We start from the raw sequence: 26,582 nt of genomic DNA on the forward strand, positions 1-26,582 counted from the left end.
CGATTCTGGAAAGAAATGTTTCTCCTTCCTGCCATACTTTCCCACTCCAGCCTTCTCTGGCCCCTGCTGCCTGCCGGTGCATGGGGCACAGGCTGGCAAAGCAATGGGCATCCTTCTGCCTGACTCTTGTAGTTAAATGTGATGGAGCAGTGAAAAGGAATTGGTTTTGGAGTAGAGACATAGATCTATGCTGCCAACAGATCATAAAACAGGATGCACAGAGCTGCAGAAGCCTTTCCTTTTTATTTAATTTATTTTCCATGCTGGTTCTGTCTAAGCATGACTGTCTGATGATACAGCTGCAGATTCATATCTTCACAGCTGCTGGGACCAGACAGACCCCTTAGAGCAGCTGCTCTGCCTGCCTGTGCCACCTCAGAGCTGGTGATTTCATCCAGCTCCCCATCAAGAGCCCTGGTGTCAATTGTGGATTGTGCTGCAGGCATGTTGTCCTGCTCGAGGGGACATAAACGTTCATAAAGTTTCATAAAGATAATGACTGCTGCCATCATTAAAAAGCAGAGCTCATGGTCTCTCTTGGTGAACTTGGCAGCCCCTTGTAGGGAAACAGCTCTGAAGTGGCCAGTGCAGAAATGATTAAAAAACTGCATGGGTGGTTCTGTGCTGTGAGCAGGAATTCATGTAAAGGGACTAACTCAATGTCTCACTCTCACCAGCGTGATAGGGCTTGCCGTGCTATAGACAGGTTTCAAGTGTGTGAACTTCAAACAGATCGCAAGAAGCTTTGAAATGCACTTTGTCAGGAGTTGTGCCTAAGAAAGCCCCTCTAGTAATTGATTTACCCTCGTTTAATGTGGCAGAGGATGAAATGAGAGGTAATACTGAGATCCAGCCTGCTGTAGGACAGAAACACAACATGCTGAAGCTGCCTCTCTTGTAGAAATCTCTTTCCGTGTGTGGATGTGTGGAGGTAGCCTGGAAATCATCCCCTGCAGCCGTGTTGGACATGTCTTCCGGAAGAAACATCCATATGTCTTTCCAGAGGGGAACGCCAATACATACATCAAGTGGGTGTTCTGGATTTGCTTTGTTTTTGTGAAGCAGAACAAGCTGCTTCCCTTGCAGGGAGGCGAGTAGGAAAGTTTGGTTGAAAAATTGTGACATACCCATGGGTATGAATTTCCTGAGCCAAAGCAGGCTGGTACAACTGTCTCCCTTAGGATTTCTATAATGTCAAGAATATGACAGAGGTAGGATACTTAAAGTGGTTCCTTTCATTGCCACAGAAATGAAGGGACGAGCCCTTTAGCTCCCTGAGCCCTAGCTACCACAACAAATGTTTTAGATGCTAAGGTCATAAGAAAACGTTTATAATGCACTGAAGTCAGGATGCCAGCCATGTCTATCAGTATGCAGTAGCTTTAGCTTGGGGCTGAGCAGGACTTAGCAGAACCAGAAAATATGGTTCATGGTGCCTTTCAGCAAAGAGCAGAGTGACTGAGCAGGAGTGGTGATGGGCTGCACCTCACGGGAGGGGCACTGAGGGGGCTGCCAGGATATCCCAGCTGAAGGGGTCCTGGCCTTACACCCAGGAACAGGGACCAAATTGGGTACTGCAGTGAGTGGCTGAAATGGGCCAAGATCCTGGAAAAAAGAAGGTGAGGTAGGGGAAAGGATGATGGGAGCAGCTGGTAAAGTCAGGAAGGATTTTCTCTTTTTTTTGAGCACTAGACTAAAGGTTATCTTTTAAGTAAACAACAGAGAAAGACACTGGGGGCACTTATACTTAATACAGGGTTGTTTCCCAGATAAACTGCGTTTGTATGTGCTCACACACCAGGTGTTTGTTTTAGAGTGAATTTCCTGGTGTTTCAATGATCCAACAGCATTTGTGAGGGCCTAGGGACTTGCAGCGGGGTTGCCGCTGTCTTGGGCTCTCTGCAGCTTCCTCATGCTTTGCGTGTGACAGTGAAACTGGAGAGTGTAAATTACACCTCTCGGTTATACCTGACACAACATGTCCAGCCACACAGTGTGGGGGCCAGGAGGGGAACTCTTCAGCTGGGTCACTGAAGACACTTCAAAAGGATGGTGTAGAGGGGCACAGGATGTTGCTGGCATCAAGGAGGAGGGCCACCAAAGGAGACTCTTGCTTTTAATAGTGAAATAAGACTCCTGCAAAAAAGACTGGGACATGGACTTTACATAGGCCTGAATCAAGACCCAGGTGCAAGCCTTGGCATTTATTCCCATTTATTCCCATAAACCCAAGATCAGGAAGGCAGTCTGAAATACTCAACTTTGGGGAAGGCTATATCCAGACGTAGACACTGTGACTTATGCATCTCTTGAACGAGAGCACTTAGACCATGGGAAGCACTACAAATCAGCAAGGCATTGAAAAGCAGTCTGGAGAAACTTATCCTAGGTATTAGGAGCTGGGTTTTGATTAACCTTATGGTATCTCTCAGGCTTAAACTTAATATAGTATATAGACTGGGTGGAGAAGCAGTTTCTGTCAATCCGATGCTTCATAGTATCTCTGTAACAGAGATGTTAACAAGAAATATTTTCACTTTTCTGCCAGATAATGACTTTTTTTCCACACCGCCTCACACTTCCTTAGTGTGAGAGACAGCTCAGGATCCAGCATCAAGCTGGGTTCATGTGTGGATTATCCTCTTCTGGGAGGCAGTTGCTTGGGCAGGACTACCCTGACCAGACAGAGATGGGAGGATTAGCACTGAGAAACAAAGTCATTTGCAAGGAGAGTTGCAGCCATCTGAAGTCAACTGAAAATCTCCTGAGGTTCATAAACCTTTGCAGAGATTTGTCCCAGTGAAATCCAGGGGTGCAAAGCAGGACAGCCCCTACAGAAGTGAAACAAATGAAACACGTGGCTTTAGTCTTTGGCAGATATTGCACTGCTCTTCAGATCTCCATCCCATCCACTAAATAAAACCCTGGCCTGCCTGGGAGATGGCACTTAAGAGAAGCCATGCTTCTGAGTGTGGTGGATGCAAAACATCCAGCTGAGCTGAAGAAAGTGAATTCCCTGCCCAAGCTGTGATTTCTTGTCACACACGTCTTGTGTCTGGTACCTGGACTAATGGGGAGGAGGAAGAATTTGATATTGAGGGCTGGACAGGCTCAAAGGTGGCTTGGGTGAAGACAAAGACCAAGCTGAGGATGGAAGGAGAGGGAGCTGGAATAGTTGATGCATTTTAGAAAGTGTGGGTGTCCCCTCAGAGGCTTTCTTTGCTTCATTTGTCTTCTGTTGCCTCCTTCAGAAACACCAAGCGCACGGCAGAGGTGTGGATGGATGAATTCAAACAGTACTACTATGCAGCCCGTCCTGCAGCCCAGGGGAGACCCTGTGGAAAGTAAGTGTCCTCCCCGCTGCCCACGTTCTGCCAGCTGCAGTTGGTTTTCGTGGTGCTGTCACCCTGTAGTGGAAACCTGCCTGCATTGCTTCTGCAGTAACGCTCAATTAAATGCTAATGGCAGTCAGAAGCTACAAGCACAGCAATATAAAACAGAAGTTTATATGTGATGCTACTCTATCCCGATGAGTAAACCAAGTCATGGTGAGGGAAATGGAAACCTCCATGGGCAGCCGTGTCCTATCCTTAGTGTTAGTTACTAGTACTTCTGGTCCCAGAGCTGAATTTGGGGGAGAGTCCACAGATCTCGCTGGCAGCTGAGTGTCATGAAAATCATCAGATTTTGGACCTAGTAAGGCTTTATTGGAAAGGAACAAGTGCTTAATATTGATAGAGTTTTCTATTCACCATTTAAACAGTCAGAAATGTCTCCACGTCAGGAGGATTGTATGTATTTGTGTTATTTTCTCATTTTCATATGCTCTTCCTTTCCTTAGAATGTTTCCTTTGGAGCATAGCAGAGTTCAAACCCAAACTGAAATTCATTCTGGCTACTCTTCCATTTCCAGGATAAATAAATCGAAATCTTGGAGGTTAACCTATTTCCACCGAATTCATATCCTCTTCCCATCTGTCAGAGTGGGATGAAGTAGTAACTCTGTCCTGCTCAATATATGAATGAGGGTGGAGAGAAGATAAACTATGCAAAGGGAAGGTACTGGAGGTCATACCAGCTCCATGGGTAGAAGCTGGCCCAAAGAGGAGCTGGAGTGAGGGAGATGTCGCTCTGTACAGCATGACACCTGAGCGGTTTAGCCCTGATTAATGTAAGAAAGAAGTATATCACCATGTGATTAATTTCTAGTGACTTAAAGGTGTATTTAAGTGCTCCTGTGAATCAAGGCCTTCTGTAGTACTATAAACTAAGAGTAACTTATAATAGCATATATTAATTTCCATTAATTTTTCCATTAATTAATTTTATTGCATATAGTAGATAGCATACATTTGTTACTAATCATTTTTAAATGGTTGTGATTTTCCACAAACCCTAAACTTCAGACTCCTTGTTAAAATGGCAATATTATCAATATTTGGCAATATGCCAAATCATGGCATTTTACCGGGTGAGACCTCCACAAGACACAGAGATCAAAGCAACCAACCAAGCTTATGTAGAAGACAGCAGGAAATAGTGCTGCTGATGCTCTGGTGTTTGCTGTCTGTGCATATCTGTTGGGTTTTGGTGCCTTGGGTTTGACTCTCATAATCTCCATTGTCACTCCACCATATTTTCTCCCCCCAGCATCCAGAGCAGAGTGGAGCTGCGGAAAAGACTGAAGTGCCATAGCTTCAAGTGGTACCTGGAGAACGTTTACCCCGAGCTCCGGTATGGATGTCAGATCTCCAGGGGAATGCCCCGTCCCTGCTGCCAGAGACATTTTCTCTGCCCCTCTGGTCTCCACACCTCCCTCCTACCCAGAGACACAGATACCTCCTCCCTTGGGCTTCACAGCAGAGCATGGCAAACTTTGTGCATTTGTGAATTTTTTTAAACACTGCTCATTCGCAGTGTGACATAGTTCATTTGTGATCCTGCTTTCCATAAGCAGTCTTAGCCATGGCTCTCCGTGGCACAAGACCTCACTGTTATTAGAGTGTCCATGCTAGGAGTTTATGACCTGTATTCAGGTGACTCTGCCTTACTCATACCCTAGTGCTTTGTTTTATATGCACTTCCACAGCTGCTTTTGTGCAGATCCCTTTTAGTCACCAAATTACTCCAGGAACCATTGCATCCATTACCTTAGTTGCTGCCAGGAGGAGCAGAAAGGGTGCACAAGTTTTGGAGATACCTCCAGGGACCTGCTGGTGCAATGGCTGAGTGCAGAGTCGCAGTGTAAGACTGATTTATAGCCATCTTCTGGCTTTTTTCACCATGCATGGCATTGTGCAGCAGCACTGAAAAGGAATGCCAGAACTGTGTGGCAGTTTGTTATGAAGTTTCCCACTTCTGTAAGCTGAAGGCTGACCTTCAGCCTGCTCACAGTCTGTTCCTTGCTTCTCTATTTGCCTTGCACAGTTATTTATTCTTTCCCCTTATAAAGGCTGTCCATCCATCTGTGAGTGCTGCTTCTGCAATGTCCCTGGCCAAGCACTGCTTGCAGTGGTTTGATACTGAAATAGATCTTGCCGCTCATTTCCTGAATGTGAACTGGCACAGCAACACCTTCCTCACCCCACTGAGCCTCCCTAGGAGTACACTACATGCCTGGAGGGAGCAGGAATGATTTTTTTTTTCTCCACGTTGTTCCCACAGGATTCCCAAGGAACTACTATATCAGACTGGGATGATCAGGCAAAGGCAGAGTTGCCTGGAGTCGCACCAGTCTGAAGCCCAAGAGTTGCCCATCTTGAGCTTAAATCCTTGCATCAACAGCAAAGGGACAGCAGCAACAGCACAGGTGAGAAGGCTGGAGATGCAGGCTCTGGTGCAGCTTCAAGGTGATTTTCTAAGCTTGCTAAAGTTCTGTTAGAGGGTTACCCTGCTGCCAGTCCCCTTCCTGAGGGAGCATGTAGTTTAACCTCCTTGCCTCAGTAGAGGCCCTGGGCAGCAGCAGGGACTGGTGCCAGAGCCCCAGTACAAGCTGGATCACTTATCTCTGTGCTAGTCTGCACTGAGCTCTTACTGCTGCCCATCTGCAGAGATCAGAGAAAGACAAAGAGAACTATAATTTTCTCTCATCTTTCAGCCTTATTTCTTTCAAAATGCTCTGAATTGCAATGGTATTTATAACTTCATAGTCTGCGTTCTCTCAATTGCCCATTAAACTATTGAGAATTTAATGAGGGTGATCTTGCTTTTTCAATCTGAGGAAAAAAAAAGCTATATGAATCAGCATGTGTTTTCAAAAGCATATTCTAGGAAATGTTAGAGCTGAGAGCTGGTGTATGTGCCTTACTGTGGAGTCACTGGAGCAGGACCCTGAGGATGTAGCTTCAAAAACCTGCGTTTGCCTCAGGCTTCCTTTGTGATTTTGGGCATGTCAGTGCATTCTCTCACCTTTCCCATTTATAAGAAGGGAGAATAACAATCACTTGCTTTTTTTGGCATGCCGCAAAATAATTAATTAGGCAACAGTACGCTTACTTCTACTTGACTGTACATCCTTAATCCTCGTGGTTAAACATTCAGACCAGGTACATATATAAGGCCCAGCCTGAAGGTGTTCCTGAAAATTTCCCGAATTTGGATGTGCAAACAAAGCATGTCGTTATGTGCAAATCTTTCATATGCGATTGAATGCCTGCCTTTAGTCACTGTTACATATCTGTTACAGTCTGGTTAAAAAAAAAAAAAAAGAAAAAAAAGACTATTTAAATTTTAGTAATTTCAGAAAGTATAGTGACTATAACTGCAAGTGCCACATAGTCACCGTTCTTATAATTTACCTGATTTCCAGGTTTTAGAATTCTTTTTATTTCTTCTAGTGCTACATGGACTTCTTACACAAACGGCAAGAGAAGTGAGCTAATGAGAACAGGTCATCATGTTTTGCAGGGCAACTTTGCTGAAGGAAAAAAAAATAGTGAAAATTGTAACTTCCAATAAATTGAATGTTTTAAAAAATCTTTTTGGGAAAATCAGAATGGAAAATACTGCTTGAAGTATTTTGAAGTACTGCGTTTCAAAATGAAATGGCATTGGTCTTTCTTGAGATACCAATTTTATGTGATATATTACAATGAGAAATGGCATGCCACCAAGTTGGATTGTTTTATTCCCATCAAACACATTCTGTTTTGACACTTCAGTGGAGAAAATTTTCAGAATTTTTCATGCCATGAACTTTTTCATCTTCACATTCTGACCCTGCTGATGTTTGCTTTCCACTGGATGGCAACTCCGTCCTTGTGGATGTCCAGGAGTGCAGTCAGTGTAATTCTGCAACAGAACAGAAAAATGCGATACAGACAGACCACCGAATAGCTTCACTCAACAAACAGGCAGGAATAGAGAACATTTTTATCCCTTTCATCTTTCTGTTTCTTTCTGAAGTAGTACTTGTAAGCCACGGAGAACATTCCAGATGGAAGTAGTGTGTTTAAATTTTCATTGTGGATAGAAGCTTATATTTAATTGTACAATTGTTTCAAGACTACTTAAACTTAGGCATGACATGGGGGCTATAATCAAGCAATGGATGGCTACAAACTCTTCAGAAGGGATAGGTGATACGGCGGGGTAGCCACCATGTTAGGGAGTGTTTGGATTGTCTTGAGATTAGTAATAGTGACGACAGGGTTGAATGTTTATGGGTAAGAATCAGAGGGAAGGCCAATGAGGGAGATGTCCTGGTGAATGTCTGTTATAGCCTGCCTAACCAGGCTGAAGAGGCAGACAAAATATTTTACAAACAGCTGGGAGAAGTCTTGCAATCACTATCCCTTGTTCTCATGGGGGACTTCAACTTACCAGATGTCTGCTGGAAATACAACACAACAGAGAAGAACCAGTCTAGGAGGTTTCTAGAGTGTGTCAGGAAGTTATCTTCCACAGTGAGCCAACTAGGGATGGTGCTCCTCTGGACCTTTTACTCGTAAATAAGTAAGGACTTGTGGGTGATGTGAAGGTTGGAGGTCGTCTTGGACACAGTGATCATAAATTAATAGAGTTTTTGACTCTTGGAAAAGTAAGGATGGGGGTTAGCAGAACTGCCAACCTGGACATCCAGAGGGCAGACTTTGGTCTGTTAAGGAGACTGGTTAATGAACAAGAGCCGGCAGTGTGCTCAGGTGGCCAAAAAGGCCAGCGACACCCTGGCTTATATCAGGAATATTGTAGCCAGCAGGACCAGGGAGGTGATCATCCCCCTGTACTGTGCTCTGGTGAGGCCACACCTCAAGTACTGTGTTCAGCTTTGGCCTCTCAGTACAAGAAGGACATCAAGGCCCTGGAGTGTGCCCAGAGAAGGGCTACGAAGCTGTTGAAGGGCCTGGAACACAAATCCTGTGAGGAGCGGCTGAGGGAGCTGGGGTTGTTTAGTCTGGAGAAGAGGAGGCTCAGGGGAGACCTTACTGTACTTTACAGTTACCTTAAGGTAATTGAGGTGGGGATTGGGCTCTTATCCCAAGCACCAAGTGATAAGGCAAGAGACAATGACCTCAAGTTGTGCCAGGGGAGGTTTAGGTTGGATATTAGGAGAAATTTGTTTACTGAAGGAGTTGTGTGGCAGTGGAATAGGCTGCCTAGGGCAGTGGTTGAGTCACCATCCCTGGAGGTCTTTAAGAAACATGTAGATGCAGAACTTAGTAGCATGGTTTAGTGGTGGATTTGTCAGCACTAGGGTAAAGGTTGGACTACAGGTGATCTTAGAGGTCTTTTCCAACCTGACGGACTCTATGATTCTATGATCACTAGGCTGTATAGGATAGAGTATGCAGCAGTCCCAAATGCTGCTTAGTTTCATATTTGATGTAAGAAGAGCAATAATGTTGACTTTCAATATACCGAAGTCACATCTTGCTGTGGGTTGTTGCAGCATAAAATCCTTGGAGAAGCCTCTACGCCACAGGACCACGGAGGCCAACATGGCCCCTGCCCCTCTGTGGTAGTCATAGAGAAGAGGCCTGAATATGGCCCAGCAGCAGAGCCCAAAGGTGCCTAACCAGTTGCCATCTTTGGTGGCTAGTATGCCAAAACAGGCCCTGAAGAGATGACAGAAAGCTAGCAAAGAAGTGTCTCTCTGGGGAGTGTGGCAGTGTTGATAAGGGAAAATTGTTCACAGCATAATTCCCAGTGACAGAGGGTTAGCAAATGCAAAAACATAGTCATTTTTGTATCTTTTCCATTTTGGGGCCACTGGGATTCAAAAAAGAAACTTGCAGAGCTGTTGCTGTGGAGGGGAAGGTTTAGGGCATGGCAGGGCTGGTAGCTGGGCTGAGCTGACAGAGCAGTGGGCTGGCTGGCAGCAGTGTCACTTCTGCACCTGGACTACCACAGGAACCCTTTGCACTTTTCTTTCCCTCTCCTGAGATGTACCTGAGCCCAGTTTGCACCCCAGGGCCTTTTGATGAGTGGAGCGTTTGGGTATCCTTAGACGACCCATGCAGTCACACGCTAACAGTCTTGGGCACTCTTTCCCTATGATGTTAAGTAAGTAATAATGAGGGCTGATGTTGTTCCTGGCTTCTTCAGAAACATTTTTTCTCTGGCTGCTACACTGGCTTTAGGGTACAGCTGACCTCTTGTTTGGCAGTGGAGCATGTACTGTTCTGTCACATAACACTGGGCTTGTATCAAGCAGCTCCTTGCTAGGCTGAGAGGCTACTATGCCAGGCTGAAGGTCACATTTTAAAATAGTTTCCTCATTTCTGAATGATGCTGAGTAGCAGTGACAGGTGCCTGCTTGAATGATGCTAAATCCTTGAAAAATAGTCGCAAGCCTTGGGTGCGGGTTAGTACTAGCTGAAGCTTCAGAGGAAGGGGATTGAGAGCATTGCTGCTTGTGGTGTGCAACTGGTAGTTCTGCTTTCCCAGCCCACCCTCTTCCTCCTCACTCCACCACCATTTCAGCAAAAGCTGTTTTGTCTTTGAAAAGGCAAGAAACATTGATCTCAGTTTCACCTCATGTGTCTGTTTTTCTTTTGTGTCAGTGGTCAGCTCATAACACTGCTGGCATCTACAGGTCAGCCTGCAGCCCTGGAGCCATGTTAGCTCCTTAAAGGTCTCTCTTAGGAGGAACCTGGGGCTGCCCAGTTCACCAGAACCCCTGGGGTGCAAGGCTCTGCCATTGTTACTGCTGTGCTGGCCACTGGAGTATTTGATGTGTCAGGGTTTAGAAGATAAAGTAGTTTCTTCTGGGGAAAAAAGCAGAAATTTTCATGCCAACTAATACAAATAAGAGAAAAAGTAGGGTAAGATAAAAATTTGTATGGCCATTTGCCTTTATTTTAACTCAAAGCTTTTCATGGATTCTGTGGTGTTCAAGTGCCTTTTTTTCAGACTTTCTCGATTTTATGTATCGTTTTCTCAGGCTTTCATCTGGGGCTGAAAAGGGACAAGATAAAACTAAAACTAGATAAAACATGTTCAGCAGGACTGGCTTACATAAAAAGCCGTTCTGCTGAAATAGAAGAGCCTTCTGAAAATCTTTCAGTTTAGATAAAACAGTAGCAGGACAGCCTGGGGCAAGGAGGCAGGATCTAATGTTGGCTGTTGAACTGATGCATATATTTAGCTTTGTAGGCCTCACTTCTTATGATGAATTGCTTAGGAGACGTGGTTACCACCACCCCGTCTATCCCATGGACCTTTGTTGAATGAGAGGATGGTCCTGCCTTGAGACAGTGTGAATAATGGGATGGCATGAACAGAGCCTGGCCTGGAAAAAAGCACAGAGAACCTCTGGGAGGAACCATCCTCTGTGAGGTGCTTCAGTGAAGCAAGCAGGTTATAGAGGTCAAGAAATCCCTCATTGTGAGACCTCTTTCAATTCTTTTTCAATGGTCTTGGGTATCTGGAGAGGTCCCAGTTGACTGGAAGGTGGCAAACGTTATTCCAATTTTGAAGAAGGGCAAGAAAGAAGACCCTGGTAATTACAGGCCTGTTGGTCTCTCTTCAGTGCCTGGTAAAATTATGGAGAAGATTATTATGGGAGTTGCTGAAAACACCTGAAGGTCAATGCAGTCATTGGTTGCAGCCAACATATGTTCACTGCCTAATGAACTTAATTTCCTTTTATGACAAGGTCACCCATCTAGCTGACCAAGGGAAGCCAATTGATGCAATCTTTTTGGATTTCAGCAAAGCTTTCAATACTATTTCTCACAGTATCCTTATGTCCAGCTAGATGAATACATAATAGAATGGGTGACCAATTGGCTGATGGGTAGGGCTCGAAGTTTTATAGTAAATGGGGTTACATCATGCTGGTGGCCAGTCTCCAGTATGGTTCCCCAGGCTTTAAGCATCCCTAGTGATCTGTCCTGGTACCTCTTGAAGTCAATGAGGTTTGTGCTTGGTTTCATAGGGGGCAGGATCCAAGCCAAAGTGTTTGCTTTCCAGGTATAGGAATACCAAGAATCATCCCTGATTTCTCACCACCTTTCTTTCTTTTATTCCTCTTTGCAGGAATGGACATACACATACAACCACCAAGTCCGTCAGCAGCATCTGTGCTTGTCTGTGTACACCCTTTTCCCTGGTTCCCAGGTGCTCCTGTCACCTTGCAAAGAAGGTGACAACAAGCAGGTGAGCCCTTTCTTTGACACGTTTTCTTTGAAGTTCCCTTTCTTTCAGCATAATATAGAATCATCGAATCGCTGGTGTGTTTGACATCATTTGGGAAGCACAGTCTGTCTGGAAGCACAGACTCTGGCCTGTTCAGTCCTTTGCCTTAAATGAATGTGTTGGTAAGGATGTCTATTAGTGCAAGTGGTGATCTGGATACTTATCTGCAGAAGTCAAAGTGAAACTGGCAATTTAGTCCACGTGGCTGCCAGTCAGCTCCATGTGCTAACATTTCTCTGCATTTAATCATTGAGCTGACATTTGAACCAGCGACCTGGGGAAAAAGCTGTTAGTAATATACTCACTTTCTGATGCCAAACAGAGGCTGAGTTTAAATGAGTGTGTTTCAGATGGGAGAAATGCTCAGCATGTGTTCTGCTTGGTGTAGGCTGGGGGAGCCCTGTACTTCCCAGCATCAGGCCACAAAGTTGTGGTGATGGCTGTCTCTTGATGCTGAACCAGTGTAGTAAAAGCGTAAAGAGGAGGAGGCTTGTTCACTCATGTTTCTCCTCTTCTGTATGTCTCTCTGCAGCGATGGGGTAAAGTTGGGTCACACATTGAGCACATAGCTTCACGCTTCTGTTTGGACACTGAGATGACTGGGGACACGAATGAGAATACCAAAGAGCTTGTCATCAATCCTTGCGAGAGCACAGCCATGAGTCAGCGCTGGGACATGGTGATGTCTTGACCTGCTTGAGGACTTAACCCAGCTGGGCCGGGCACTGAGACTTGCTACACACAGCTGAGATGCACCTGATAGCACTCACATGCAAAACCATTGGGGTCCTTGTGTATTATGGGACAGGAGAAGAATCACTCAAATAAAAAGGAGGACACAGTGCTGCAGGTTGAACAATGGATGTTGATTGCAAAGCATGTAGCTGCTATTGATCTGTTGGCAGTCATATGTTCAAAAAGAAGGGATGGCAAGAAACCAAAATGAAATATTTCAGAGGGACACTCAGGGCTCCTGTGATGGGCCCTGCAGAAGTTCTGTGTGTACAATATTTATTAATCTCACTGGAAGCACAGATAGAAGAACATAGGACACCAAAAGGAGACTTGGACTCAAAAAAGCAAGCATGTCAATAGCTTTGGGGAATGAGGCAGGTGCATGAGGAGGGATGTGCTAAGGGATGCGAAGAAACAGCACCTGGGATCAAGTGGAAAATGCTGAGTTATCTTGCTCTTTTTATTGCTGTGGTTGAGTTTGTCTTCTGCAGACAGCATGGGTAGAGCTGTGTTGCACATTCAAATTTGTATCCAATCCATGGACGTGTATGTACACAGACAGGGCAGTCATTTATGGTTATGGCCAGGATCTAGCCGTTGGGTAACAGAGTTGACCACCTCTGTGCTGTGTATGGGGGTGTTGAATCTCTGAAGTCCAAGCAAACAGAGGATTCAGTGTGTGAGATTCAAGGATACAAACCACGGTGAAGCTGGGAGGAGCAGCAGTAACATGATTATTTCTCGTTTCTGAAGGACATGGTTGAGCCTCAGTCACTGAAAACTCCCTTACAATCTCATTATGTTTCTCCCACTGCTTCAAACAACCTGGAATAAGTAAAATTTTAACTCTTCTTCCATAAAAAAAATAATATTTTCAGCAATTAAAGATAATTGTGTCATCTTTGTGTTTCTCGATTTCCAGACTATGGAAGAGGGGACTCCCATGAAGTGCTGCTACCGAAGGAACAGGAGACTGCTCTGAGAAAGGAGAAGGGATAGGTAAAGGAATTGCCTGGTTTTGTCTTCCAGGTATCTTTTAGCCCAAGATGTGAAGTACTGAAGAAAGGGTTTAGGAATCCCCCAGTTGCACCTGACAGTAGACACCTCTGTATCACAAAATACCTCTCTCCCAGTGTGTCTTTCAATGTAGGTAGACTTGGCAGAAATTATTTCCTTGGGTTTTGGAGATAAATTATTAATTAGAGGTCACATCAGGTGCTGTGGCTATGTGACTGCCAAAGGAGAAAAGGACAGAAGACCTCAGAAGAGGTCTTAAGATTAGGAGAAACCTGCCCTTCAGAGCAGATCCCACCATGGCAGCAGGTAACAGGTGGTGGAACACCAAGAACTGCACATACAGCTTTTGTGCAGTAACAGCTCTTGAAGAGAACTTTTACTGGACTCCCGACTTGAAAAAAACAAAACAGTTTGTGCCTCTAAAAGCCTTAGGGTTTAATGAAAATCCTATCCTTTGGTCCCTGTGCTATAAACTTCAGGTAAAATATCATAAGACTTTGAAGCCTTTGAGCCTTCAAGTGCTTTCAGAATGCCTTCTTGAGTAAATTGCTGACTTTCAGAATTTTACTGTTTCAGTTGCTTCTCCCTTTGCACTAGGAGAGAGCTGTATGTGTAAATCTCCCTGGTTTTAAAGGCAGAACCAGCATAACTATTTACAAAATGTTGCAGGGTACACTTTCTATGTGCTGTGGTGATTACTGCGATGGAGTAAGTTATTATTTCATGGTGCTAGATTGCATTGTGTCCATGTCACCACTTTGCAAAGGAAAAGGGAAGCACTTAAAATGAAATGGATCCATTCCACAAGGCAGGGAAGTGACCCTGGGCTCCTATTTAATTGAACCACAAACATCACATCTATTTTTCACACTGATGATGACAGCCATGCTGTAACAACTCCCTGGCTAGTGTTAGCAACGGAAATCACCTCTCAAGAGCTTGCAGATTAACATGTTCACACCTGTGCCATGCCTGCAGCCTAGATTTGCCAAGCAGCTGGTGCTTTGATCCTGAACATTTAGAGACAAAACGCTGCTGCCTTGCACCTGACCCAGCCATTAGCTGAAAACCTTGGCTTCAGTTTTGAAGTCCAGCACCCCATGGGTACACTCTGACCCAACCATTTCAGAGAATCATAGAATCATTAAGGTTGGAAAAGATCTCCAAGATCATCTAGTCCAACCATCCCCCAACCACCAATGTCACCCACCAAACCATGTTCCTAAGCACCACGTCCAACCTTTCTTTAAACACCCCCAGGGACGGTGACTCCACTGCTTCCCTGGGCAACCTGTTCCAATGCCTAACCATTTTTTCTGAGAAGAATTGTCTCCTAATTTCCAACCTAAACCTCCCCTGGTGCAACCTGAGGCCATTCCGTCTAGTCCTATCGCTTGTTATCTCTGAGAAGAGGCCGACTCCCAGCTCCCCACACCTTCCTTTCAGGTAGCTGTAGAGAGCAATGAGATCTCCCCTGAGCCTCTTCTTCTCCAGACCAAACACCCCCAGTTCTCTCAGCTGCTCCTCACAGGACTTGTGCTCCAGGCCCTTCACCAGCTTCGTAGCCCTTCTTTGGACACGCTCCAGGGCCTCGATGTCCTTCTTGTACTGAGGGGCCCAAAGCTGAACACAGCACTCGAGCACATCGAGGCTCACAAGAGCCGAGTACAGGGGGACAATCACCTCCCTGGCCCTGCTGACCACACTATTCCTGATACAAGCCAGGATGCCATTGGCCTTCTTGGCCACCTGGGCACACTGCTGACTCACGTTCAGGCGAGCATCAGTCAGCACCCCCAGATCCTTTTCCTCTGCACAGCTTTCCAGCCACTCTGCCCCAAGCCTGTAGCACTGCATGGGGTTGTTGTGGCCAAAGTGCAGGACCCGGCACTTGGCCGAGTTGAACCTCATCCCTTTGGCTTCTGCCCATCAGCCCATCCTGTTCAGGTCCCTCTGCAGGGCCTTCCTACCCTCCGGCAGATCAACACTTCCCCCCCAGCTTGGTGTCTTCTGCAAACTTACTGAGGGTGCACTCAATTCCCTCGTCCAAATCATCAATAAAGATATTAAAGAGGATGGGCCCCAACACCGACCCCTGGGGAGCACCACAGGTGACCAGTTGCCTGCTGGATTTCACTCCATTCACTACCACTCTCTGGGCCCGGCCGTCCAGCCAGTGTCTTACTCACAGGCATGGCAGGGAGCTGCTCCACCAGTCTAACGCCTGCTCACTCTCCGAGATAGTCCCTAATCTCTCCACCTCCTCCTTAAGCTCTGCAACCAGGCTGATCAGATCGTCCACCTGCTTGCACCTCAGGCAGGCGGTATCTCTATCACCCACCACTGGCAGCAACAGGCTCAGGGACTCCCTGCAGTTGGAGACCTGAACCTCGAAGCAGGAAACGCTTTGCACGCTGTGATCCCCTGCTCCACTGCAAAATGCATCTGCCCTGAAGGCCCAAAAGCTACCAAGTATCTAACAAACCTAGGGAACTGCAGGTGATTGTGTCTTAAGCATCTGTTGGCCCTAACCCTTAGACTACAGCATGTTTCATGGTCCAAGAAGTGAGATTAGCCCTATGAATCAGCAGTGTTTTTGAGGGAAGCCTGAGGTATCACCCTGACTCCTGGGAAGCTTAATATAAGGGGACAATGAACTGGTAGTTTCCTGAGCTAGCCCCAATATGGCATTTAGCAAATCTGCTTAGCATTCATAAAAAAAAGATCCTGCATTGTGTCAGGGGAAAGGCTAACTGCTACTGAAATCCAACACACGCTTTTAGTTTTATTTAACTTATTAAAATACATTGGAGACAGATGAACATTTTTGCTTTGTATTTGTTACCTCCCTAGATGTTTATTATGACGCTGTGAAGTGATATACTTGACCTTTCAAAAGCATATCTAGATGGGCTCCTATGTCTATACCTCTTAAGCCCTAATGTCGTTAGGTAGTAATGCTTTTTGATAACATTTTTGCATTGATTTGAACGAATAGAAAATAAATTAGGAAATATGGTTCTAATCCTGGACGTTGAGTTTTGTGACAGGCTTTATCATCTTTTATTATGATAAGTCACTTGTTGTGCCTTGGGGAAATCCCCTGCGAAAATTAGACTCAGCAGGAAACTCAGGTCTAGAACATATACTGCCTTTTAATGAGCCAAGCAAGGCTATGCCAACACAACAAAAATCACCTTAGCCTTCCCCTCCCTTTCCAAAGGAGATCCATGTTCCAATGGGAAAAAATCTACATGATTTTAGTTGGGCTGGGGGAAGTCTTACAGTTCCTACCTGGCTCATTTCCAATTATTTTGTGCTCATCCTCACTGTGCCAGCACAGTACTATAAGATAACAACACAAAGCATCAGTGGTTGGAACCTCAGCTTATAACATGCAGATGTAGTAATTTAGTAGTAAACAGAAGGAAATTGAAGTCGAACTTCTTTAATCATTCAGTGTGGCAACAAGAAGATGGGGCTGATTGATGAAGACTTGGAGGACTATAGTTGAAGACAGGCAGCAGTCATGGAACCATAGAATGGCTTGGGTTGGAAGGGACCTCAAGGATCATCTAGTTCCAGCTCCCCTGCCATGGGCAGGATTGCCACCCACTAGATCAGGTTGCCCAAGGCCTCATCCAGCCTGGTCTTGAACACCTCCAGGGATGGGGCATCCACAACCTCTCTGGGCAACCTGTGCCAGTGCCTCACCACCCTCTGAGTGAAAAATTTCCTTCTAACCTCTAATCTGAATCTCCCCTCTTTTAGTTTAAAACCATTCCCCCTTGTCCTGTCAATATCTGATTGGGCAAAGAGTCGCTCTCCATCTTTTTTATAAGACCCCTTCAAGTACTGAAAAGGTGCAATGAGGTCACCCCAGAGCCTTCTCTTCTGTAGGTTGAACATCCCCACCTCTCTCAGCCTTTCTTTGTAGGAGAGGTGTTCCAGCCCTCTGATCATCTTTGTGGCCCTCCTCTGCACCTGCTCTAACAGGCCCACATCCTTCTTGGTTACCAGCAGGGTTCAACACACCACACTGCCCTAAGGAAAGCAGGGTCTGTAGTGCAGCAGGCTTGCCTTCTTCGTGTCTGGGACTCTGATCACAGCTGTGCAATAGGACCTATGCTGCTCAAGCTTCAGATCTTAAAAGTTTTAATGAAAAGCTGTGGGCTGGAATTGTTTGCAGAAGTGGTAAATGATGCAAAATCAAACATCACAAGATACTAATAATGAACACACGTGGCAGATGAAACTGTAGCTCATTAATTTTCTGGGTAACTTAATTTATTTGAGTGATCATTCCAGCCCCAGTTTTAGGTGGCTGTTTGCACATCTGGTATGGGTGTCCACCCTACATTGAAACTTAAGGCATGAAATCCAGTGGAATTATTCCAGGTTTACAGGTGTTTTCTGCATGTCCACTGTTCTGTTTCTCACTGGATGGAAGTGCCTAAAAACCCTGTAAGAATAAAAACGTTACAAGCTACTTCGCCTCTAATTGAGTCTAATTAAGTTTTAAGTTGAGCTGCATCTTAGCTTGGAGCTGATGAAAAAAATGTGTAAAATTGCAGGTAACAACATTGCTTTTGCAGTGTAGGGGATGCTTTGTTTTCTCTGATATTACTTGGGCACTAAGGAAATCCAAGTTGTGTGTGATGTATTAAAAAAACACATGACTGAGCTTCAAGGTTGGACTGTCCACTGCAACAACTGTCTCATTTTTTTTGTGATTTATGAGAAAGAAGTGTAGAGACAAGACATTGCTACCGTACTGTGAAATTCACTTGTAAAACCAACTAACCAACCTATGAAGGAGGGAAAAAAAGGGAAAGCAAAAGGAGTATTGAAAGCTTATATGTAACCTGATACATGAAATAAAAGATGAATATTGCAAAATCAGGGCTGTTCCAAGGCCACAGGTTATGGAGTCAAGTAGAAATGTGTTTAAGCTCATTTTTAAGAGAAGGGTGGAAAAAAGAGATCTTCACTGTGAACACATGTAATGATTGTTAGCATATTATTTTTTTTCTGCAGTTCCTGTGGCCCAAGCTTTCCTACCTTGTGCTGTAAGCTGATTACAGACAGCAGTGTCCTGGCTAGCCTGTTTCTACTGCTCAAGCTGAGAAAAGCGGGAAGAAGCAAACTCCCACCTAAAGGTCAAGTTGATACAAGTCTTTTTAATTTTAGAATTTCTTAGTTTTACCCTGTGTGAGGGAAAGGGTTGCTTTCCCTGCAGAGTAGCAGCTGTCTTTGCTGCAGCAGGGACTCTTCTGTGAGGACACTCAGAGCACACAAGGCACATTAATGCTCTGCCAGGGTCCTCTGCAAACTGGAAGCATAACCTGGCCATGGGCTGGGCTGGCTGTGCTTTGTACAAGTGAGCTGCAAATCCAGCCCCAGTAACTCACAGCTGCACCATGATTTGTAACAGAGCACCAGGACAAAGTCCCCTCAGCCCTTGGTTTTCTCACTGAAAAGAGCATGTGGCTCAGCACTGCTACTGCTCGTATCATGTATTAAATATGCACTACATGCTCCAAACTAGCTCTGACCATGGAGACATACAACAACCCATTGTGGTGGTTTTACCTTGCTGGGCAGTTGAACGCCACCACAGCCACTCTCTCACTCCCCCTCCTCAGAAGAGGAGGGGAAGAAGAAAAGGAAAGAAACAACTCACGGGTTGAGATAAGGATACTTTAATTAAAGGAAAAATAATTATTAAGGTAAAATTATTATTAATTAAATAATTTAACTAAAGGGAAAGGGGAAAAGGGAAAAACAAACAAACAACAAGCAAAAGCCATGTGGAAGTGCAGAGAAAGCACTGCATGGGCTGCTGCAGGGAAAGTTAACTCCATCCCAGCCAGCCCTAGTACACCTACGTATCTGTTTGTCTTTGCAGGAGAGATATACAATGCCATGCCTCCTTTTCCTAGCTAGGAGAAGTTGTGTGAGCCTGTTTTACTGTTGGACAGTGCTGCTAATCCTCATCTTGAGGCTGTTTTCACCTCTGTAGTAATCCTTGGAGAGTGGAGCTGGGGAAGGTTGTGCACAAGCTGAGCTGAAAGGGAGTTTTCTGGAGGTTTAGCACTGGTGGGAAGCACTGGCAGCTGGTCTGACAGACACAAGAGGTGACAAAGGGCAAATGGGGTGAGTTCACAAGATGCTCAGTGAGTCGTGGAGATGTGAGGCTTCTGCTGCAGCAGGCCAGGTGAGACTGGGGAGTAATGAAGGACATTACAAATCAGCTGAGCATGAAACTACGTACTCCCAGGAGTGAGTAGGGCCTGGGTAGATGTTGGGTCAGCACTCTGCACTTTGAGATCTTTTTATGTTTAAGGCTAACCGATCCAGTGACTTAAAATAGCTGCCCCAGAACGATGTAGGGGTTAAAATAAATTTGCTTATTGCATTGCAACATATTTTTGCTTCTGTTAGTGAAACTGTTGTTAGAGGGGCAGTGGATTATTCAGTACCTTGGAGGTCAAACCTTGATCTGGATATAGCACATATGTTGACTTGTGTATCACTTGTCACGTCTGCAGCTTTGCATTGCCAAACACATAGTATGTTTGCAATGGATGTTTAGCTTGAAAGATCACAGCCACTGCAACTTGAAATTGAGATCTTTTTTTTCTGCACAGAGGTGCTTGAAGCAAAAAAACAATTTGGTTTGTATAATGTATGTTAGATATAAGAAGATATCCTTTAGAGTACATAGGATCACCTTTGAAGCCATTTTCACCCTGCCATGAATAATAAGTTGCACAATAACAGGAATTTCTTACAGCCAATCTAATCTCTACCCAACCGTGAGTTGGCTCTGAAACAAGATAAGCCTATCTGCTTTGATTCAGGACAGATGTCTCATATTTCCCTGTGACATTACAGAGACTCATGATGCCTGGCAGCGTAACTCAGAGCATACTACCAAAGCAAGTGAGATAGATCTGACTACGTTGAGGGGTTTACCTAGTGAGTAAGATGCCAGGCAGCTCCTGCTGCATTCAGGAGGAATCAGCAAATTGGTCTGTGAGAATCCACCTGGGCTGCCAGTTGGCAAATGGTGTCTCTGGAGGGTCACGTGCACCTTGCTTTTCTCTCTGGATAGACACAGTATCTTGTATATCTTCTCCCCTCCTCTTGCCATCAGTTAATAATTTTGTCCTTAGAGCCTATTCTTCCAGTATGGATACTTCCATCCTTGCATTCTTCCAGTATACAATGGTATTCCATCCACCTTGACTGGTGGCTGTCTGTTTAGGTATTCTGGTAGCCAGCCTACAGAGAGAACAGCAAAACAGAATATATGCTTTAAAGGCAAAAGCAACAAGGAAGAAAAAAACAGTATCAGCGCCCCTGTTGCCCAACCCTCTTAGTCTTTTGTAATGGGCTTTCCTGGTGTCTGTTAACATCCAATGTTTAGGTATTTAAGAGGTATGGGGGCCTTGGTGCCAGAGATACAGGTGCATTTGCAGTGCAACTCCTGTCTGGTACCACCCCCTTTCTTCTCTCAGCACAAGGCTGCTAGCCTCAGCTGAGGCAAGGCTGCATATGTTTAGTGGGTCCCACATTGCCTTTTGTCCATGGCAGGAGTGTCAAGGCTAGGCCGAAAAGGTTGGTTCATGAACACGGATAAGTTATCCCCAAACAGGAGCAGACGGACTCCTAGCAGTAGATGCCATCTCAGGTTCTCCCTGAGACAACTGGAAAAAAAGACCCTGGCTGACCCAGCCTGGGGCAGGCACTGGTCATTCTGCAAGGGGCAGGGTGACGGTCGCTGCCGTGCTTTTTACCTTCAGTGGCAGAGAGCAAACCTTCTACTGGTTTGCCTGCATGCAGCTGTGAAAATGGATGGTCCCATATCCGTGTTTCATGAGAATTAAGGGTTCTTCCCAAAAGATGCCTGAAAGTGTAAACATCCAGAAGGGAAAGGAAAAGATCTGTGGTGCCTCAACTGGATTTCGTAAGAAGTAACTGGACTGGGGGAAGAAAAGGAACATGACCTTAACCTGACTTCAGCTTTTTGTCACAAATAACAATAGCAGCAGCTGTGAGGGGGTGGATGGATGAGTGTAAAGGAACTACTAGCTATCCAGTCTGTGACTTAAATGGCCAGCCCGGAGTTATTTTAATGTTTCCATTTCTAAATCTTGTGTCCTGTGTGTCCAAATGCGGCCCTGCTCTATCCATGGCTGTGCTGGGGCCTGGGGAGATGTCCAGGGCACCTGTAAGACCCTTAGGGTCTTCCCAGGCTTATTGTAAAATCTTATGGAGGATTGCTGGAGGCATGCTGTGCATACCTTGTGTGTGTGTTATAGCTTCTGGGTATAACACGCATTCCTGAGGAAACTAATGACAATGTCAGCAGAGCCAGTGGGAGCTCATTTCCCCTCAGTGAGACCCTCATGGAAGGAGAGGCCAGGTCTGCTCAGGCTGCTGGGAGTCATTCCTCAGAGGCTGCTCTTTCTAGGGCACTTGGCTGTCTGGTGCATCCCGCAGCCTATTTGTTGGTGTATTATCAACTAATTTAAAATGACTCAAGCCCTTATCAAGCACATGAGAGCAAAGTATTAGCGGGTGTGATGACAAGGAAGAATTTATGAGCAGCTTCATGAAGCCAAATCCTCAGGAGCTATTGAGACCATAATTAGATTTGAAGATAATATGATCTTCCCTCCGTTCCCACTCCACCCTGCCACCCCCCTTCTTGCTTTCTAGTAGCAAAACAAGGAAAAAAAATACAGCACTCAGCTCATTCTCGTAAAGTCAGCGTGGCTGCAGGCACTTTGCTCAGCAACACAAAGGGATTACAACTTGATACTGAGTGGCCTGGGAGAAGCATATGCATGGAAGTCTTTTGCTGTAGACCATGTGGATCCCTTATGTGTGTGCCTCGAAGAGGCCTCACAAGCGTTAAGAGCAATCAATAATGAAATCAATTAATAATAAGATCTGCAATGTGAGGAGAAAACTAGTCAGTGTTTTGTTAACAGGTAGGAAGTGAGCAGACCAGCAGGGGACATGCCGATTGTGTCTGATTCATGTTGTCTCTATAACTCCAGCTGAAGTTTTAACAGCACAAGAAGATGAATCACCCACTCTAACAAACAAACAAACAGATCAGCATGGGGTTTATTAGAATCAGGCTGTCATTTAACAATGTCAGGAGTGTATTTATCATTAAGCAGTAGATTCCACAATCTAAATGGAAAACCATTACCCCTCCTTGGACACCAAGCAAAGTACGACCATAAAGCCACTTGATAAATATATTGCATGCTTGCATGAACACATAGGGTTTGCTATTAGGATAAACTTGTTTACTGAAAGGGTTGTGCAGCATTGGAATAGGCTCCCCAGGGAAGTGTTTGAGTCACCATCTCTGGAAGTCTTCAAGAAATGTGTAGATTTAGAACTTAGTAGCATGGTTTAGTGGTAGACTTGTCAGTACTAGGTTAAAGGTTGGACTAGATGATCTTAGAGGTCTTTTTCAACCTGAATAATTCTATGATTCTAGGTACAGAACAGAGAAATTGTTTAAAAGAGATTGCCTATGGGCCATGGTACAAAAAACATACAACAAAACTCTGCACTAGAAACTCAAACTGCCTTCTAATATGCACTTTGTATTTTTAGCCTAGAGATTGCTCAGAGTCTTTCCCTTTTCCTTGAGACTGCTTTCCTTGTCTATAGGAAGACCAATCAGTAAAACATATGGTAATACACAGCAAACAACTTGGTTTCATTTATCGCTACATTATGGTACCCAGTAGGGAAGCATAAACAATACAGATCCAGAAGGCTAGTACTTAATATAGCAGTGTTTCAAGGTGGATTTGTGGGAAAGGCTTGGGGGTTGGCTATGTCTTCAGCCCAGTTTTCCAGGTCCAAAGTATTTCTGTTGGCCCAGTGAACATACAACCCTCTCAACTTGTAGCACAGCCAAAGAACTCTACGCATTTGTTTTGCAGTTCTGCTACTGCTGCACATTCAAAAGGGCAATTATAGCAATAATCTTTTGGTCTAAATATGGGGAAGAGTTGCTGGGCACAGCAGTCTGATTGATGTGACTGTCTGCGTTCACGGGCTGTCACAATTGGCTTTAATCATCACGAAAAAATCTTTTTGCAATTTATAAGGCTTTCTCAGCATATTTTTAGCATGTTCTCCTAATTGCCCTGATGAAAGAAAGCCTGAAATATGACAAGGCAGATTTTCAAAATTTAGAAGCCAACCTACAGAATGAGCTGAGAGCTGAGGCAGCCATGGAATAAACATGACAGACTATGTTCACCTCTTCCCCCTACCCTCCTACCCTCCCCCCCACCTTTTATTTTTTTACCCAGCTATCTAGGAAGACCTGATTTCTGAAGTTTCAGAAATATACAGATTTCTTAACTATTCATAACATCACTTACAATTCATTTCCTTCATCTCTGAAGTTGGGGATTTGTTAATACATTAGACAATACACTAGACTGGCAGTGTGAGATGTGGGTTATGCAGAATTAACACAGGTCTTAAAACTTGCTCTTCACCAAAGGTTGTTTTGTAAAATGAACCAATTGACTTTTCTGGTCCTGTTTCTTGTCATGTATTTGGAAGGGGAAAGCACCAAACATCCATTTGAATGTACTGGAAACTGGAGCCAGTCCATGCAACAGGACTGTGGGGCATAAGGTCTGTATTGGTCTGGGGCACAGATCTGAAGTGTCTTGCTATAGCAAGACTATTTTGGTTCTCCTCACTTGTATTGCTCAATTTGTGCAATTAAATTTAATATCCTTTTCTCTTTCCTTGCTTTCCCATCAGGCTGTTCCATTACTTCACATGGTCTGTTACTGTTCCCTAAATTCTCCATAGCCGCTATTCACAATCAAGTCGTAAGAGCAGATTTGGTATCATCTCAACTGGAATGGTAAATACTTTTTGCACTCTGATAGCTTGGATTTTAGCCATGCATAATTTTTACATTAATTATGTCATTACTGTTTAATTGCTGCAATTAGCAGCATCACTTTCTCTGAGCCATCACTGTTGTCTTATGGCATCATAGTAGACTCTCACTTCTGCAACCAGGCTCTCAACTGGAGGGGCAATTTATGTTGCTTCTCTTGTACGAGATGTCTACATAGCAAATAAAATATATGATCCCTAAATGACAGGTCTTCCCATTGTCTACTCTAACATAACTATAAGCAGGAAGATAATCTTCAGAGGATATCGAAGAACAGTGTTCAATTAACTAGCAGATAGAGAGAACCTGAGCTGTTACTTCTTCCCTGTGAGGGCACATAAACCCTGCAAGGCAAGTGTAAAACGGCACCTCTCTGAAATGTTTGTTGTTTATGTCCTCTTTGTGCAACTCAGGATAGCTACACAAAGAACAGGGAAGCTAGAATTGGGTCTCCAAACCTGCAATTTAAGGAGCTTCATAAACTGAATTCAGATGTCACCATGTGTACTCAGGAGTAGTCAGTAAATCCCACCTGGAACTGATATCCAGGTCATTAAGGCCAGGAAATGAAGACCAGGCTGGGAGTGTGTATCAGGAGGCAGACCAATGCTTACCTAATTAAGAGTGGGCTTCAAAAAGCCTGCTAACATAATAGCCTGGCTGGTCATATAATGCAGAAAATGGATCAGTTCACAGCCATTTAGATGATGTTTCTAGAAGACTAGAGTGCTTCCTGCTGTTTGGTGAAGATGTTAGATGGTGGACTAGAGATGGGGGTGTTACCTGATAAGCTGCTAGCAGCACTTTTTGAGTGTTTTACAAAGCTACCTTCATCCAACACCCTGCTGCATCTGCAGTAGGAAGGCTCTCTGTGTAAATCCAGTAACAGGTGCTGGTCTCAGCTTCGTAAGACCTTTGGAGAACCCTATCGTGATGAACTGAATGGAAGCATCTCATATGCAGGTACAAGTTTCTTTGCTTTCACCTTGCAGCAAGCCTGAGCAAAGCTCAAACTGTTATGGCTGTAGGCTGTATCTTTGCTGCTTCTGACTTTCTGAGCTACAGTTTTCAGTGTTACCTCTTGTCAGTCTTCTGCACTAAATTAAAATCCATTTTGGGTAATGTCAGAAGGATGCCAGTACAACAGGTTATTGACTCATGATGCTAGATAAATATCAAAGTCCACTCTTTCATTCTGCTGAACAAAGGGCTTGTTACTCTGAAGTTATTGCTCTTCCAGGAATCTGGCTACCCCTCAGAGACTACATGAATTAAAACTACAATCTGACACCCAGAGACAAGCTTAGATCTTTAAGAGAGAGTCATCCTTTGTGTTGTGGTGGTTGGGCTCAGGAGGCTTCTGACTGCCTGAATCCAGTCTCTCCTACTCAGCATTAAGCTATCTGTTAACAGCACCATTAGACATCATTACTGCATGATATCCATCAAGCAACAGACCATGGTATTTATTTAGCAGCAGGAGATCATTATCCAGTAACAGTATTCTTTGTGCCTTTAGACATTCTGCCTTAAATAAGGGTTAGCCATCCTGGCAAATGCCAAAGACTAGCTTTACCCTGTGTATGAACGCAGATTTTGAGTAAAACAGGCAGAAATGCAACTTCCCAAACAGCTTTTAATTCAGTGATTTTGTTTTTCTGTTGTGTACGTGTAATCAGAAGGTTACGTGTGTGTTTCTGGAGACTTTTTTTTGCCATGGCAATTGCACTGCTGGGAGTTTTTATTATTGTTATATTCATTTGAGTTTGCTTACATAGACAAAAATCACTCAAGCAAAATCACTGCTGATCACTCTGCAAGCAGGAATGATGTTCAAGTGACAGTTATATGGGCTTAGTTGCATGGCTATAAACCATCTCCATTGGTTGGAAAAACTACCTTGGGATGGCCTTAATATTTTCATGCTTGCTTTTAAGTGCTTAGGAAGGCAGCAATTACAGAACACGGTTTAGGGTCACTTTAATTCACCTAATGATGAACATTTATGCCACATATAACCAGCTTTTTAAAAGGCACTGTTCTGTGCCAGTGGTTACCCGCTGTATAGATAATTGTAAAACAAACTCCATATTCTAGTTGACACCCTTTCTAATTTCATCTCACCTTCATTAGGCTATTACAATGATAAATGTTAGAAATTGTCCTGAACTCTAGTGAAAACACTGTGTGAGGTGCACTGACTGCGGTGTGAGTTACTTGCCCAGCA

At 44.5% G+C, this 26,582-nt stretch overlaps 1 protein-coding gene across 5 annotated transcripts in view; it reads left to right on the forward strand.

Annotated features, from left to right (window-relative positions):
• Window positions 1-14,522, forward strand: part of GALNT14 (polypeptide N-acetylgalactosaminyltransferase 14) — a 72,667-nt gene extending 58,145 nt beyond the window's left edge. Inside the window, exons 10-16 of one of the 5 annotated variants that reach the window (XR_005818014.1) lie at window positions 902-1,028; window positions 3,252-3,344; window positions 4,651-4,734; window positions 5,665-5,809; window positions 11,479-11,598; window positions 12,170-13,206; window positions 13,295-14,518. Coding sequence is in view for 4 of the 5 variants with exons in the window: in XM_040550689.1 (XP_040406623.1) it covers window positions 902-1,028; window positions 3,252-3,344; window positions 4,651-4,734; window positions 5,665-5,809; window positions 11,479-11,598; window positions 12,170-12,328 (728 nt within the window). In the remaining variant the exon portion in view is untranslated. Of the gene's footprint in view, window positions 1-901; window positions 1,029-3,251; window positions 3,345-4,650; window positions 4,735-5,664; window positions 5,850-11,478; window positions 11,599-12,169 lie in introns of all 5 variants that reach the window. The other 4 variants (XM_040550692.1, XM_040550691.1, XM_040550690.1 and 1 more) reach the window with 4 other exon arrangements.
• Window positions 14,523-26,582: the final 12,060 nt, after the last annotated feature.

This window comes from Cygnus olor, chromosome 3, assembly GCF_009769625.2.
Source record: "Cygnus olor isolate bCygOlo1 chromosome 3, bCygOlo1.pri.v2, whole genome shotgun sequence".
Classification (NCBI taxonomy): Eukaryota; Metazoa; Chordata; class Aves; order Anseriformes; family Anatidae; genus Cygnus; species Cygnus olor.